This window comes from Oryzias melastigma, linkage group LG4 (genome assembly GCF_002922805.2).
Source record: "Oryzias melastigma strain HK-1 linkage group LG4, ASM292280v2, whole genome shotgun sequence".
Lineage (NCBI taxonomy): Eukaryota > Metazoa > Chordata > Actinopteri > Beloniformes > Adrianichthyidae > Oryzias > Oryzias melastigma.
The window spans coordinates 20865729-20883539 of NC_050515.1; the positions used below are offsets into that span (position 1 = coordinate 20865729).

Sequence of the window (17811 nt, forward strand, 5' to 3'; positions counted from 1 at the left end):
ACCCCCCTGCACGTGCAATAAGGAGAGACGCGTTTAAAAAGCAACAGCCGAGTTCCCACGACGTTTTCACTGCAGCCGACAGTCGAGGCGGAGTCTGGCTGGAAGGAAGAAAAAAAACACTAGCATGCGTCCAGTGCAGCTGCAGACGTCTCCAATCAAATGGGAATAAAGCCCAGCCGAGCTCCTCTGGTACCGTCAATTCTGCACAATGAAAAATCGAAGTCATGCATGCATGGATGCATGCATCCGTGTGTGCGTGAGGGGGTGTCCCGCAAACTGAATAAAAATAAAATAAAATAAAAAGAATGAAAGGAAAAACCGCACGGGTCCCCCATGGACGCAGCTAAAACGCCCAAACGCCTGCTGGCCGGAAGCCTCACCTGTCTCTAGGTGCAGAGAGATGCGCGCCTCGTTGATGTACGGAGTGTCACTCTTGGAGCGGACCCTCCGGATCGGTCTGCGGTCCACCTCCTCCTCCGGGGCCGCCGCCATCGTCGGCGAGCCGGGCAGAGTCCACAGGCGACCGGCGGGACTGCGAGAGAGGGAGAGAGGCGGCGGCAGTCACTTCTGCACCGCCCAGGAAGGAGGGTGTGTGTGCGCGTGCGTGCGTTTGTGTGTGCGTGACAGCAGTGAGAAGGAGGAAAAAAGGAAGGTAAAGGGGAGCATTATTTCCTCAAAGTACTATAAAATTATATTAAAGATTGTACTTAAAATTATATATTGAAAATAAACTTTAAACTAAAAATGTTCACAAGAACAGCATCTATTTAACTTTATTACAATGAAATGGAGAAAAAACAACTGCAAACTAAAGCCTTTAGCAGCTAACTGCCCTTCCTGCCCCAATTAGCCCCTTTTCCTGCCACTTCTGGCCCCTGACTCTCCCTCTAAACCTTCTGTGTTCTTCATCCAGACTAGAGAGTTGGTGTCAGAAGTGGGATCTGCATGCCTCATTCTAAAGACGGAAGTACAAATGGGGCACACCTCAAGGCTCAGCGGTTGGAGCCTGCTGAGGGTTACCAGGAAGAGGGTGCAGCTGGAGGAGGGCCCCTGAGCATTCATCTTGAGGAGGAGCATCTGGTACCTGGAGATGCAGAGATGATGACTAGCCTTCCAACAATGTCTACAATTTCAAAGAGAATTCAGTGAAAGGTGGGATAAGGAGGCAGTACACCAGGAGAAAAGGTGGAGCCAACCAGGTCCAGATGAGCAACCCCCACAGTGGCTTTTCTATTAGCTTATCTCCATAGCAACCATTTTATTTTTCTTTCACCTTGGGGAAACAAACAGGTCATTGTCCTTTTTAGAGGAATCTGAAAAAGTAATTTTTTAGATTTACTTGGCAACTGAGTTTTTTTATTTACTACACCCACATTCTTACTATTGTCATGTTGTATGTAATATTGTTTTTTTTTTTAGCTTGAATCAATGCTTTTACAGTATGTATTACATTTTTACAATATTCCTGAAAAAAATGTGCAAACAACAGGAAAACACAACTTTTAGCACGCCATGCTACCACTATTCAAAATCTACAACTTCTAATTCAACTTTTTTCTTCCAAGCTTTTAGGAAGGAGACGTTTGAATTTGTAGAAGGCACTAAATGATTTTTTTTTGAAAGGTCAAAAGTCAATGAATCTTTGGTTGTAGTTGTAGACCTAAGGTGGTGGTATGTGTTTGAAATGTTGTAAAGAAATAAGTTTTTTTCACATATTGTGGAAAATGTGAAAATCTCCAAATTTCACAATTTGAGACAAAATGGGCCACTAAGCTATCGGTCCTGTACCCATCCCAGAATAATTTCAAATCTAGTTTTGGATATCACCAACACTGGTTTTGGTTTTGTTAGTGGATTTGAACTTTTTTATTAGTTATTTTGTTGAGCCCCTTAAGACATTTTGGCGCAGATCAAAATAGTTGACAGATTCTACCGCTTTGATGTCCTTTTTTTTATTTTAAATTTTATTTGAGTTTCTCTTGGTGTGTGTGGGGGGGTCACTCACTATGCCCAAACTTTGTTTTCACTAGTTACTGTGCAAATTTTGCTGAGTTTTTCAATATATTTTGGCTCAGAGGTGCAGAAAGAAGATCTGCGAAAACCATTCTGATCCTTGCAGTCCAGAATAATTTGGTAAAAATTATTGAGTATTTGGACTTACCTTCAGAACCTGCTGAATCTCTTGCGGGGTCATGGGTGAAGGCGGGGCACTCAACAGGTCACCAGTGTTTTGCAGGGCCACACACTCACGCAGAAACACCTGGGGACCTTTTACAATCATCAAATAGTCTGTGAAGTATGTTCTTGGACCATGGGAGGAAACCAGAGTACCCAGGTGAAACCCACACTTGTACAAGGAGAAAATGCAAACTCCATGCAAAAAGGTCCAAGTCAAGATAGGAACCGGGGCTTTCCTGCAGAGGGGGTCGAGAGCACTAACCCCCACACCCACAAACTGATAGCAGCTAAAACACCCTATACTGACGCCAACCTGCAACCACCAGGATCCTCCAATCAGGGGTTCAGTTCTCATTTCATGACTTGTTGTGACAAAAACAGCACATTTCAGCTGTTTTACACACTGTACTTTTAGAAAATAATTATTTTCAGGCAAAAAAAAAGTCGCACAAAATATCAAAATATTGATACACAAAATAATTCATACAATCCATAATAATAAGGATACATTTTTGTTGCCTTTTTATAGTTGTGCTTGGACTGACTACATTTCATACAATTATAAATCACAATTTTATCCCAGCATCCTTTGGTGCATCAGTAGAAACATTTGTGACACTTGTACTGCCATTGTTTATGAATTGTGCTTCATGATGAACTAATTTCAGTCTGATCTCCATGAGCAAAGTAGGCAGTTGCCCAGAGTGAGATCTGATGGTGCAAAAAAAATTAAAAATCTGCAGTTTTCTAATGCTGTTGGTTTTCTAGACTTAAACTGCCCATTTCTTGGAGAAGTTAATGAAATATGCACCAGGGTGCACTTACTATCAAGGCAACTTGCTGCTCTGATGACAATATTCTCTCTCTTTGTGTGTAAGAAAACACAGGAAGAGGTAAAGGGGGAACTGCACAGAATGTGAACAGGTAAATGGTGATGATGTCATTGATGATTTTGTCTTAAAAAAGACCATAAAAGTCAGCCTTTACAACTTGCACTTTCACGTGGTTAAGAATATCATGACAAAACATACACCATGATAATATGATTAATACCGATTTAGATTAAATAGTAACTATTATTTTAATATAGTTACTTAGTTCAATTGGACAATATTATAATAAAATATTAAATATTGTTAACTATGCATTAATATATTAACAATATCAATAAAAGTCAGTATAAATAAATACTACTTTTATCATTTTTTTATTTTGTTCATTTATGGTCATGAAGGATTTGTGCAATATATTTTGGTGTTTATATACAATATTTCCTTCTACTCATTGTTTTATATATTTTTTCTAATTTGTATATTTACTTAAATAGTTAATAATTTAACATAAATAATACATTCAGTTCTTGTATTTGTTTGTTTGTATGTATGCAAGCTTTGAGTTCCAGGGGGCGGGGCTTGTTTTTTGGCCAGGATGCCAAATTAGCCAAGACCGCCTCTCTCCCTCTGTTAGCAAATGAAACAATAAAACATGGAAAAGGTGTAACACTGCTAGTGTACAAGCATAAAACAAATAAAAAAAAAATGAAAAAACTGGTCTGGTGTAATAGGTATGTATTAATCTCCAAATTTTCACCAAATATTGTTTAAAAAAAAACCAAAAGTGTGTGTTTGTCATAAAATTCTTTCTTGAAAAAGCTCCAGAGTGCTTTTAAAGTCCTTTTATCTGTATGTATCTATTTTACTCTGCTTTAAATCTGTCTAATCATAGCTGAGTCGGTTGTTTTACCACAGATGTGAATGGTAGATATCTTCTTTGCCGGGGGTTGTTTGTGACCCCTGTGTTCAGGGTCACCCTGGTGCCGTGTGCAGTAGTACAAGCGCTCCCCCTGCTGGTTCTAACATGGTACGACCGAAAGCTCTGGTTTTGTTTACTTCACCGTCCGCTGTGATTGGCTGACGGTGTTCCAGCTGATCCAACCCGACACACCCCTTCTCTGAATGAGGAGAACAACACTACGATTGAGTTCCGGTGTTTTACAGCTCTGACCTGAAGCATTTACCCTTTGAATCCTCATTTTAGAGGAGAGACATCTCCTCCCGAGAGGTATGAGCTCCTCCTTCACACTGAAGGGACTCCAATCAGCAGCAGCTGTGTGTCCACGTTCAGAGGCGCTAACTCGTTAGCTTTAGCATAGCCTTTTAGCATTGGAGTGCACTTCCTATCTAAATGACGCACTTTTCGGATGTTGCACGTAAATGTCTTGACTGAAAGATATTTTTTACACACTATGATGCACCTCCAGCATTATAGCTGCCCCCAAAGTGTTGATATTTTGCCTTTTTTGAAGTCTACGTTAACCATGAAGAGCATATGAGAACTGGAATGAGTGACCCCGCCCCCTCGCGTTTCAAACAGGAAGTACCTGTTGTGCTAAAACCGGAAATCAAATCATCTGTACCGGGAATGAATTTTAAATAGCTAAATGTATTATACAGCGAAAAAAAAGAACAAAGATACAGAGTATTAGGGACAGTTTACAAAATAATAATAATATTAATATTACGATTTTAAATTTAATAATTTTTTGTGAAGAAAGTTTTATATTTATGACTTTAAAAGTTATTGGCTAAATTTATGCTATTTTTTATCTTGTAGATTCAAAAGGTTTGGAGTTGTAAATGTACGGGAAAAAAATTACAAAGATGGCGTCTGCATCAAGATTTTTTTTTTCCTTCATCTGGGATTGGTTTATTTATTCTGCTAAGTGTTTGCTTTGTATGATTAAAAAAACTGGAGGAGAGCTTGGGATTTGAACAGTTTAATTGACTTTAACTCCTTGATGATCCTGAATTTATTTCCAGCTATGAGCGAAAAATGAGTATGATTTTGCTTTTAGGTAGATGCTAAATTTAGACAAAGCTTAAGGGGTTTGATACATATTTACATCTTTGATCGTCAAGGGGTTAAAAAAAAAACAGCACCCAGATTTTAATTTGAAATATTTTCAATTCATTTTCTAATTATTCTCTATAATAGTGCTTATATACAATCTTAAACTAGAGGCACTGTTAAAGCTTTTTTTTTTTTTAAATAAAAAGGCCAAAGATTATACTATGAAGAAAAGTAAAAATGTTACCAATGTCACTTTTTAGTTTTAGACGCTGATGATTCTGCGGCAGTTCACCTGCAGAGCCGTCATAAACTCTTGCACACAGGCCCGCATCAGAAGACTCCGTGGAAGCGTAGAGATGGCCAAACCCAGCTCAGGTATTCCGTTACATTAACCCCAGCCATGTGTAGGAGGGGATTGTACTGTCTAACTGGGTGCTTTTCTCTGCAGACCTGGCAGCATTCAGGGAGTTTTTTGGCAAAGCCAAAAACATTGCCATCCTCACCGGAGCTGGGGTGAGTGCCGAGAGCGGAGTTCCCACCTTCAGAGGAGCTGGAGGCTTCTGGAGGAAGTGGCAGGCCCAGGTGAGTACTGACACCTGAGGTCAGAACTACTAGAATAAAGACTAAATTATGCATGAGATTTCGTTTCTTAATGTTCATCAGCCTGCTGGGGGCAAAAGAAGAATCCAAAAGTTTATTTCATTATTCACCAACAATTCGAACAATTTCTATGAGTATGTGCAACCAAGAAGTGGACGCCACATAATATAATTCAAATTCTTCTAACTTCAATTTTTTCCCCTGTGGCTTCCCAGTGATATTTAAGGAGTTAGGAGGCGATAGAATGAAATCCCTAGGAGGAGTTTAAATTTATAAGGCTTTTTCTTTTGAATTCAAGATGGTGACCTCTTCTCAAGGTCAAAGGTCAGTGAAAAGTTGGTGGTGGTTGTTGGCTTAACCCTTATATTGTTATTATACAGATGGATAAGCTGTCGCTATGTGTGCGAAATTTCATGAAGATCGCTCAAACAAAAGTTTTCTCTCCCATATTTTGGGAAAATGTGAAAATCACCAAATTTCACACTAATGCCACAAAAATGGCCGCCAAGCAATAGGTCCTGTCGCCGTGTGGTTTCAAAACCATAGACTTTGAAATCATTTTTGAGCCCCTTAAAGCACAGGTGTCAAACACAAGGCCTGCTGGCTGAATCTGTCCCGCCAGATGTTTTAATCTAATGGATGTTGAAAAAAAAGTACATTTGTAGCCCATTCCTGTGGCTAGTTATGGTTCTTTAAAGCAATTAGCAAAATGCGCAAATCCGCCACTAGGTTTTGAATTTTTATCTACAGTATCTTTTCCTTGTTCCTTCCTCCTGCGGTCAGGATCTAGCCACTCCAGAGGCCTTTTCCCGAAATCCATCTCGTGTTTGGGAGTTCTATCATTATCGGCGGGAGGTCATGCTCACCAAAGAGCCAAACCCCGCCCACAAAGCCATCGCCGAGTGTGAGGAGCGGCTAGGCAAACAGGGACGGAAAGTGACGGTGATCACCCAGAACATCGACGAACTCCACCGCCGCGCCGGCTCCAAAACCATCCTGGAACTCCACGGTGAGCGCTTCCTGTTGTCCTAATTTAAAAGGTATATACAATATTTTTTTTTCTGTTTCACTTGCAGGCAGCTTGTTTAAAACCCGCTGCCTGAGCTGCGGCCACGAGGCGGCCAATTACAAGAGCCCTATTTGCGACGCCCTGAAGGACAAAGGGTGAGAGCATTCCTCAGCTGACAGTTGGTCCAAATCTTCCGCTGTCTTCAACGACGAGCGGGTTGGAAAACGTGTTTGTGTGAAATATAGATCGCAGGCGTTCAAACACCAAAATGCCAGAGAAAAACAGCTGGTTTCAGGCTGTCAAATGTCAAACCAACTGAATGCAACCTGATGACACAGTGAGAAGGAAATCCAGCAAGAATCAAATGTCACGGTGAAAGCCGCTCTGTCACTTAACGTGACATTTGGAACGGATGAGTGAGTCCTGACAAATGCTCTAAACCAGGTTTATAAACGGGAAGGGGAGTTAGCATCACAACAAATTGTGTTATGTTGTCTGGGTTGACAATTACACAGGAGCTGGAAAACATAAAGAAATTACCAGAAAAACAATCTACAAGTATCAATATTTTAGTTTGTTTGCTTGGCATTTATTCTGAAAGGGTTCTGCAATTTCCTTTGAGTTCATTACAATGTTATTTTTTCTCTTTCATACTTTTTAGATCATTTCTATATACAAAAAGTGTGTTTTTACACTTCCTAATTAGTTTTTTAAATACATTTATTGCTTTAAAGTTTAACATTTTGTTCTTTTTTACTTATTAGATGAAGAATTCTCCAAACCTACCAGGTCTTATGTGAAGAAGAAAATCCTTTCTGTGATTTTACAATGTTTGTGTTAGTTTAGGCACAAAAAAAGGTTTAAATGAGTTAATTTAAAAATTAACTGCAATATTGCTCGCCATTTTTGTTGAATTGGTAATGTTAAGTTGTGGTTGTGAGGGGCTGTAAGATAGCAGGAGAGTTTGTAAACAGAGAGCTCTCAGCTCCAAAGGGAAGAGGGGACGGGGTTGCCCCTCACCAATGATCCCGCCCACAACTCTGATGCAAATTTCTAATGTCGCTCTGCGGAAACCTAAAAAATGACTAAATTAAAAGTTTGGCTAAAAACGGCATAATCCTAATTCAACGACCACTGGTAAGGCTTATGCAGTAAATCAATAGATGATCGTAGTTCTAAATCAGCTCCCCACCATCACACTACCACCGCCTGCTACAGCTGTTGTATTTCTTGAAAAGGCTGAACAGGACACTTGCCTTCCAGAAAGAACGACGGTCTGAACTCAGCCTGGATCCTCCTCAAAGATATAAAAACTATTTTAATACATTTTAAGAAGGGAATAACCATGATTAGTTTTGCTTTTTCAGTTTTTGGAGTCTTTGTATTTGAGCCTCATCTTTGAGGAATCTGAGTGGAATCCATGTTTTTGAAACGTCCACCGTCTCCTCAGAGCTCCAGACCCAGACACGCATGACGCCCAGATCCCCGTGGAGCAGCTGCCGCGGTACGCTCCTTTACTTTTTTCCTCACGTGGCTTTTATCCATGGTGACAGTGTTTTTTTTGCATTTCAGGTGCGAGCAGGCCGGCTGTGGAGGCCTGTTGAGACCGGCGGTGGTGTGGTTTGGAGAATCTCTGGACTCCGGCGTCCTGTCCCGCTCAGAGCAGGTTCTGGACAGCTGTGACCTCTGTCTTGTGGTGGGTGAATATCGGGTTGCTATGAGCAGTTTTTCCTTCTGAGTTCATATTCCCCTTTTCTTTTTCAAATAGTTGTTTTTTTACCAGAAAGTAAAGAATTTCCTGATTTCCGAAATACTTTTTAAAGTTTCCCACTTTACAAAATCATTGGTATGGTAAAACATTCCTCTAATGAAGTCAAATCGAAAGTGTTCAAGGTTACACCCTCTGACTAAGTGGTTTGGACCGGATCAGAAATGAAACTAAATCAGTTCTGATTTGTCTTTGAACAAGACGATGTACTTCTTTATCATTTGTTGATTTTAATAAATCAAATGTGATCATTATTTTCTGCTCTGAAGTTACCTTTTGTTTCCTGTATCACTTTGTTAAAAAAAAAAGAAGGAAAAGACTCCTCCCCTTGTAAAACATTGCCATAGCAACAACATAGACTCACTAAATATCAAGCACCGACTATTCTGTTTTCCCCTTTACACCAAAATTATTGATATTTTGTTAAATGTTTTAGAAAATTTAACACAAATAATGAAAAAATCCACTATTTATCTATTTATAGACATTTACATAACAGTTTTTGAAAATAATATTTTTTTGTACTGATGTACATTGTTCTACTATGAAGTAAAAGTTGAATTCTGATAGATACTTGTTGTTTAAAAAGAAAAGACAGAATATTTTCATCTTCAGAACTTGCCGAATCCCTTTTAAAGTCACAGGTTGCTGGAGCCCTTCCTAACTACTGTTGGACAAAGAACCGGTTCACCCTGAAGAGGCCGCCAGCCTGTTGCAGGCCCGGACTCTCACATTCACATTTAGGGGCAATTTAGACCCAACTTCCATTCAGTTTCTCTGAATATTGACAAACTTTAGACAAGGAAACACTGAGAACTAAACATTTTAGCCTAATTTTCTTTATATTTGTCCTCCATCATGACTAAAATGCTACAAGAACATGTTAAAAACACAGTTTTCATCGGAGTGGGTCTTCAAAACTGTCTACTGTTAGAGCTGTCAGTAACTCACGTGCCTCTCTGCAGGTCGGCACCTCATCGGTAGTGTACCCGGCGGCCATGTTTGCCCCCCAGGTGGCAGCCAGAGGCGTCCCCGTGGCCGAATTCAACATGGAGAACACGCCAGCCACCATGCGCTTCAAGTACGTCTTATTTTTTTGGACTATTCTTGTTCATCTGCAGCCTCGCTCAGTCTCTTCTGTCTCAGGTTCCACTTCCACGGCCCCTGTGGGACGACGCTGCCGGCTGCCCTGGCGCGCCACGAGAACGAATCGAACTGAGGCCGCAGTCTGCTGCACCAGCAGCCTGATAGAAAAAAAAACACACACACAAAGGGAGTTTTAATGTTCTTGGGATTGTGTTTTTAGCACTGTAAAGCTGCTAGTGGGACAAAAAAGTGTAGCTCAGTATGTTGTTGGACAGGAGGGGGCAGTGTTCAGCCGCTGCAGTGCAGACTTCCCAGGCTGTGTTTGTGTTGTCTGTGCAGTAATGCCTGAATTTATGAAGTGTGATGAATGCGGTGTGTGACGCCTTCCAGCGGCTTCGGATGCAGTCGCGTGAGCGCGCCTCTCCATCTTCCTCAAGAGGTTCTCTCCACATTTTTGGGGTAAAAAAAAAAAATGGATTGCCTTAAGAAAAATATAATAAAATAAACCTGCTGAGCCCCCATACTGTGTGTGCTGTGTGGTGGCACTAAAGCAGCAGACTTAATCAAATCGGATCCTCGGCAAATTCGGGATTGCAGCTGATCTTCTGCTTCCTAAAGGTGAGATTGGGTCTGACACTTGGCTGCTCCACCATCAACCCCCACCCCACTCACCCCCCACCCCCACCCCCGCCAGACTTCTATAATCTGAGCATGAACACGCTGTCCTCCGGTCATGTCCGGCTGGATCAGCAGAGCAGCTTCATCTCTCCAAGAACTCCTTGTTCTTATGGAGATGAATTCACATTCTGGAGAAAGAACATGAAAAAAAATAGGTTTCTGCTATTTAAGCCACCAAAACTGTCTATAGTGGGTCAACAATATTAACAGAATTCTGCAAATGGTTCATTTCCTGTTTAATATATGTAAAAAAAAAATCAACAATGTTACCTTATCTTGATTTGTTCACCAAAAATCATTTCAAAAATGATAATAATTGCACAAGGTTAAATAAAAGGATTTAAAGTCCCACTCAGTCATCTATTGATCCATTTTAGAGACATTCCCAGTGGTCTTTAACTATAATTATGCATTTTTCAACAAAAATCAAAAGCCTGTGTCATTTTCTAGGACATAGTTTCTACAGAGCGGCAACAGTAGATTTCAGCTTCTAGGTTGTGGGTGGGGCTGTTGGCCCAGAGTAAGCCCGCCCTCACTTCCCATCTCTTTGTTTACACAGTCTTACACTCCACTTGCTTACAACTCCTCACAACCCCAACCTAACGTTACTAGTAACACAAAAATAGCGATCAAACTTAGAGCTAACAGCACAGTTGAAGAACACAAGCAGATGCATTGTGTTCTTCTGCTCCACAACGATTAAAATAAAGAAATACTCCTCAATTCGAAGCTTAATTTTCTTTATCCATCACCAGAAAAATGTCCCAAGAACATGTTAAAAACACAATTTTTATTGGGGTGAGTCTTTATTATGTCGTTGTACCAGACATTGCAGTATTTTTTTAAATCTAACGGTTAGGGCGGAGATATTGTCATCACATGATGTAACCCATTGATTGGCATAAAGGTTTTACAACAACAACAAGCACTTTTTGGACTCAAGATTCAAACCGAAAGTTACTCTTTTAAGCCTCAAACAACCTTCTTGCCAAGAAAATGAACTTCTTTGCATTCAGTATTCCCCTTAATTTGCGGGGGTTAGGGACCAGAGACACACTAAACCCCTGAATACACACTGTTATGACGCACAGCAACGTCATCGGTCTACACCCCGCATGCACCTTGATGGTCCAACACTCAATGGAAACGCTCACCATTCCAAACCGGCCAGTAGCGGACCAGTAACTTCTGGACAACTCAGTAAAAATGAGGCATTGAGACTCACCAACTTCCCCTACAACATCTGACTAACCCAAAGGCGCAGTATGGCCAGGTAGTGCTGCTCGTATGTTAAGCGACATCGTGTGTTCATGGTTTTTTGAACGATAAACTTGGAATGACTTACTCTGAAAACCAACTTTTCATACCCACAGAATATAGAAATTGATGCCACATTAAAAATTATTTTCTTTTGGACTGTTTTGGTTTTGGACCCAATAAGTAAGACTCCAATACAATAGCCTCCCCATCCCGAAACAAACGACTTCCAATGAGTTTTTACAATATCCCTAACTTATCATGAGTAGAGTATTTTGTTACCACTAGCTATAATCCACCAGAGACGGTTTGCTCAAAGGCTCTTCCGCATGAGACTGGGGTAGCCAGCAATCGTACCCCCAACAGTGTAGCTGATAGACGCCCCCTTCACTTCTGAGCTGCACACTTGCCAACTGAAAGCCCCCTTTCCCATGTCGTTCCCTTTTTTCCCCAGGATTTTGTTGTGTAACACTATCCGCTGTCGCGCTCCTCCTGCTTCGACTCGTTCTGTTCTCCCCTCATCTGATCATCTGCCATGTGTGCAGCACTGGAGACACAAATCTCCCCTCCATGCCTCCCAAGATACGCCTCCATCACCTGCTCATTAGAGAGAGGATGATGGTCCGACGGTCCCCCGTGACTCGGCTCCAAAAATAACAGAGCCAATTTCCCGCCTGTTAGGCGGCGATTTCACACCAATCTGAGATGTACTGCCCAACTACGCCTGTCAGAGACGGCAAGGAATAAGGTGCAAGAGGAAAGCAAAGCTAGGGGAGGAAAATATAGGTCAGCTCTGATAAACCTGAAAATACTCATTTGGACTTTTCTGTAAACACACTCAAAAACTTAAAGTTTATGCTTCAAGACAGAGTTTTCCTAAAATGGCCTAAACCTCTGATTATAAGTTTAATTTTAATAACTCAGCATCTGTTTTTACTTGAGCTACATTTGGACCAAGTTTGCAAAATCTCAAGCATCTCAAGAGATGATGCTCATGATAGGATGCTTAGGTTGGAGCCACCAGGAGAAAACATCTAAATGATGTACAAAGATGCCTTTAATGGATGTGAGAAGACACGAGGATGGTTGGCGTGAACCATTGACTGTATAAGAGAACTGGATGTGTGAGTGTGACATCAGTCATAGAAGATGGCTCCCTCCGGTTCCAATGAGACAAAGTCAGTTTTTCGTGATATGGACTTTGTTGGAGAGATCGTGGTCAGTAAGCACAGATTGATCCAAGTCGGTTTGAGTTAACGTTTATCTGGCAGCCACTCGGGAGTCAGCTTGTTGAAAGTCCACAACCCTACTATTTGATTTTGGACTCGGCAGAATCCTTCAATGCAATGTTATGAAAGCTTGACGTGAGATCACATATGTTTATAGCTTGAATAAAGAAAATATATTATGACGAAAAATTTGGATCAAAAAGAACATGTTAAAAGAAAGTAGAGCAAGACTGGTTATAACTGAAAAAAAAATGACTTAGTGACATATTTCCACACTATGACTCACACTTAAAATACTTACTTTCTTTCACAATGCAATATGCGTGACAAATTTGCGTGCCCTGCCCCTCTTTCGCTGCGCAGCGAATTTGCTGCTGACCGCCTGTCAAAAACTGTGTCCCTGATGCCTCGGCCACATGTGGGAGGAGCTACCACCTCTGTCTGTGCATATCTCACTTAGAATGAATGGAAGACACATGATGTCGGGGAATAAGGTTTGTTATTGTGAAGAGTTCTACAAAAACATCAGTAATCATGTCTCCACGTTTGAGTTTATATGATTATTATAAAAAGATTTTCCCAGTACAGGGAGCTGTGTCTGTATGACAGCCGCTTCCGCTGTGTTTCTGTGTCTCTGTGGCTGAGCTTGAAGGCTCACTGTTTCATATTAATCTGAGGGGGAAAAATAAAATTAGGAGACCTTTTTCCTTTTTCTTAAATGTCTCAATGAGGCCCGAGCCGGCAGCCTCCAAACCCCGCAGGGTCTCTCTCTCTGCCGGCATATCGAGCAAGTGGGTTCCACCGCGGGAGAGAAAGTTGGCGATCTGTCCAGAGTGTATCCTGCCTCCAAATGAGCTCTGCAAACCTGCGGCTCAAACAGGTAAAGGAAAAAGATGAAGATTCAGTACAAAAACTGAAAACGTCATGTGCCCAAAGCTGAGTTCCTGATTGGAAGATGCGACGCAGCAGCAACCTGTCAAACTTCAAGTATTTACGTTTTGGCCGTGCCGTCCAATTCACGCCTCGCAGCTCAAATTGAACTGCTGGTGGACCTTCGCGCTGCGTCAGTCACTCATATTGCACCAATTCGCTTCAATTCGCCTCAGAGCGCACCTGTACCATTGATGAACACTGGAGCTATTCGTCTCTGCCGCGCGAATCGTATTCAGGGTGTGAATGCACTTTTAAAATGACAGTGTGTCTTATAATCCAGAGCACCTCATATTTGCATTAACTCTTTTACATATAAGTAGCTATTGTAAAAAAGCTAACATAGCTAACGTCTCTTATTTTACGTGCTACTCACAAAGGTTTGGAGTTAGCGTAGTGAATAATGTCTGTTTTTGTGGTATCAGGTTTTTTTTTTCTACCAACATAGGTATTGGGAATGCTAACACTTCTAACGTGGCTAACATGTAGCATGTTACAAACAAGTTCTAGATTAATTATGAACACAGTTGATAAAGTCTGACTGACTGACAGACGTATCTCTGACTCTTTTGTCACACGTAATACCATTAGTTCATAAAAAGACCACTGATTGACGGTGAGGCCTATAATAAAGAGAATAGCTGTTTATTTCTCAGTAGAAGTCTGTGGGATTTTTTCTTTTTGTAGCCATAACTAGTGTTATTTAATTTTTTTTGCAACTTTCATTTCTTTTGAATGAATATCTCTAAGAACGGTCTACCTTTAAAGTTGATACTGAGTCTCAGTGTTCTGTCTATATCCACCACAGTTACTCATTCTTGCAAATTCACTTTGGGTGATCACGAAGTCCAACTTTTATGAGCAAAAAGACATTTTATTTCTAGTCTCTGTAGTTTAGAGTTCAGGAGTTGCTGTGGGATTTAAATGGAGTTGCCTTTCAGCAAAAGAAAGCCTAAAAACTGTTTTGATGTATTACAGCGTGTTACAAATTTAGGAAAAACTTTTTTAGAAAAAAAATAGTTCTGGTAGGTTTAAACTGTGAAAATCTTCACGGGTATTTAGGTACTTTGTCTCATAAAGCTTTTATAGTCTTGCAGCTGATCCAAATCTGATAAATTATTGCAAACATTTTTGAGATATATGATACTTTTTTTTAAATCCTCAATATTTCAAATTCTTCAGTAGAAACAAATTATCATTAATGTTTTTATCAAACTATCATATTTTTGCCTGAAAACAGAAAGATTTTCAGAGAATTCTGCCTCAAAAAACAGCAGAAGAGATTTTCAGAAAACGATGCAACTGTCTTTAATCCTTTATTAACCAGTTTTATTTAATGGCTTCAACACTTTCACAAATTTATGAATGATACTTTGCTTATTTATGTGTATAATCTTTCTAAGATGCAGGCAATCGGTGACATCAGAATAATACTTGATGTTGGATATACCGTAAATCTGTGAGCATTTACACGATTAACGTGATGCTGATGGAAAAACATCTTTTCATATTGGCTTTGCACTGATTTTTACAAACATAGGTTGGGTCTAAATTCCCTCCCTAATCCCTACTAAAAAACTATATAGTGTGGGACTATCTAGTGCTCTGTATTTTAAAGGTGATTCGGACACGATGCTCACTACTTTGATTATTTTTTTCTAAACACTGGATATGACGTCACCGATTTCGATAAGTGAAAATCGAATAAATAGGAACATTTCATGACGCTTATTTATGACTCCACTGTGTTCTGATGGTGAAAATGTGGACAGTTTATTCAAAAATTACATTTAAACACGTTTTTTTGTTCGAAATTGTTTGACCGCAATAAATTGCGGTCTATATTCACTAATCTAGTGAGCATTGATGCACGCTAGTTTTTTTGCAAAGACTTATGGAAAATTTCGAGTGCACTTGATTTTTGAATTAGTAGATTCGGACAGCACTAGAAAATGGCAAACGCACTACATAGGGCTCTACATAGTGGTTGAGGGAGGGAGTTACTGTAATCTTCTCTGTTCTTCTCCATTAGCATCCTCAAGGCAAATACTTTATCTGTGCTTCTCTTGGAAAGAAGCCATAATGTTGCTCACAAATCCTCACTTCCGACCTCAGTATTGACTTCTCTATATTAAATATTGCCTGCGACTTGTAGAAGCTGAGATGTTAATCTCCATGGGCAGACCTCAGGTAAGGTTTACATCAACTCTAATGTCTACCAAGAATTGACAAATTTCCTGCTAATGATTTTCTTCAGTATTTTGTCCACTGTTTCTCTTGTCAGATCACTAAGATGTCACTTCTTTTATGGCATAGTAATATTAACAATACCGTGAGCCACTACAACCTTTCTATCGTGATTCCTTTACTGATAACTTATCAATCTAGAACATCTGATATCAGTTAGGCATCATTTCATTTTCAGGTTCAGTATATCCTCTTATATTTGGTTCACACCGGGCACTTGTGTGAATTCTTGAACACCAGACTGTTGGTAACAACACTAGCACATGTCCACCACCTACAGTTGAGAGAGGCTTGTTGGGGAAATGTCAAAGTGATGCACATCTTGTAAATCTTTTTCTGCACAGCTCTATTCCAATATATGAAAGACATATGATTCTGGCCAGGCACAAACTGCAATTGTTCATTTCTCCTTTGTGATCATGGTTAAACTTCCAGCGTGCAATCAATGACCATCAAATAAGTCTGTAGAGCCCAATAGAAAACTGGCGTAGGGACGAGCAAATGCGAGAGTTTTGAACCCGTAAGCCAGAAATGTGGGTTTATTTGCACTTAAATGGAATTTTCGTAGCAGTGTGGCCACTTGATCACCAGTTGCTGTGGCTGGTGTGAATGTAGCTCAACAGTTGCACATTTCTGCATGTTTACAAAGATGTGTTTTCATTGGAACTGCCACTTTAAGACACTTTGCTCAGGGCGGTGTGAATGTACCTCAAAAAAAAACATCTTTTCATCAATAAAAATTTACAAATTGAGGTATTTAGTGATTATCTGAGGTTATTTGAGTTGATTTGAAGCTTTGTGGAGTCCTCCTATTTAAAATCCTGAAAGTTGAGAGGACTGATTTGACACACATGCACCTCCCAGCATGCACAGCAGCAGAGCGGTGCTGAGTAATCTGCTGGTGATGAGATTCAGCCTCGGTGTGCTTTGTCGTTTTGCTGAATGATCGTGGACGTTTTTTTTATGCTTTCCGATACTCAACCACCCTCACCCCCCCGCCGCCACTTCAACGGGGGTTTGGGTTTTTATTGGCTGAATGCGCCCACGTCTATTTTGGTGCAACATAGACGGATCCATGTTTTCTATCTGTGCTGGGCAGGGTTTAACTGAATTAAGATGACTGAGGCTGGTGCTCTTCCCAATCGCCCCAGATTGGAAAGTGAAAATCCTCCAGGGAAGCACTAATCCCCGACTGTCGGGAGCAATTTTTATTCCGTAAGCAAAGCTTTTTCTCTCCTGCTCGCTTTCTCTCATGCTCCATTGCTCTATTTATAGCTCTGTTAAGCTGCTCTGTGTTCCACAGTTTACATTTAGACCCCCCCCACACACCCCATCGCTGCTCTACAGATTTTGAGCCCCACCTTCTCTTACTCCCACAACTCCCTCAGCTCCTCCACAGAGGAATTAAAAAAAAAAAACCCTCTACAGACAGACTGATCTGGTGGTGTGGAGCAGGAGACGGACAGATTACAAGAAGGAGGGCTGGACAGACGTAGGGAGAGGTGAAGGAGAGACGAAGATGAGGGAGATGTGAAGTGACAAGCAGATCTGAACGAGTATTCCACGCAGTCGGGCAAGCTGTCTATATTTGAGAAGACAGAGTCTGAAGATGAGGAGGGTTTGAAGAGGACGAGTTTCTGAGGATTTAGAGAAACAAAATAAAGAAACTTTAGGATAATCTTCAGGTGAATAGATAAATGATAAGGCTGAGGATGCAGCCACTGCAAATGGAAACTATAAGTGAAACCACTTGCTGTCACACCTGAGTGTGTGAAATTTTCTTTTTCACATTTGACGCGTCCCCTGAGGTTACGTTACTGCAGTCACAACCTCAGTTGGAAACTATCCTCTCATTGCGGATTTGAAAAAACTCTGATTTACAACTAAAATCACTCCTGTGATGGTCAAAAATAATAATAAAAAAAGAAGATCTATAGAAGATGTCTATATTTATGAGCTTTGTAATTGAATTTAAAGCT

The 17811-nt window shown here is 40.6% G+C and overlaps 2 protein-coding genes across 2 annotated transcripts in view; one reads left to right on the top strand and one right to left on the bottom strand.

The window, feature by feature from the left end:
* The window catches only part of LOC112150811 (phosphatase and actin regulator 1), a 30435-nt gene extending 29436 nt beyond the window's left edge, over positions 1-999 (bottom strand). The window contains exons 1-2 of the mRNA XM_024279308.2: positions 985-999; positions 381-532 (exon numbers count right to left, since the gene is read on the bottom strand). Of these exons, the coding sequence (XP_024135076.1) occupies positions 381-492 (112 nt within the window). The 5' untranslated portion in view covers positions 493-532; positions 985-999. The remainder of the gene's footprint in view (positions 1-380; positions 533-984) is intronic.
* A 2970-nt stretch (positions 1000-3969) lies between these two features.
* Positions 3970-10012, top strand: sirt5 (sirtuin 5). Its single transcript, XM_024279310.2, has 9 exons — positions 3970-4239; positions 5289-5403; positions 5477-5610; positions 6412-6637; positions 6705-6792; positions 8088-8141; positions 8210-8333; positions 9371-9486; positions 9552-10012. Exons 2-9 carry the CDS (start codon positions 5301-5303, stop codon positions 9622-9624), a joined length of 918 nt encoding a protein of 305 aa, XP_024135078.1. The 5' UTR covers positions 3970-4239; positions 5289-5300; the 3' UTR covers positions 9625-10012.
* Positions 10013-17811: the final 7799 nt, after the last annotated feature.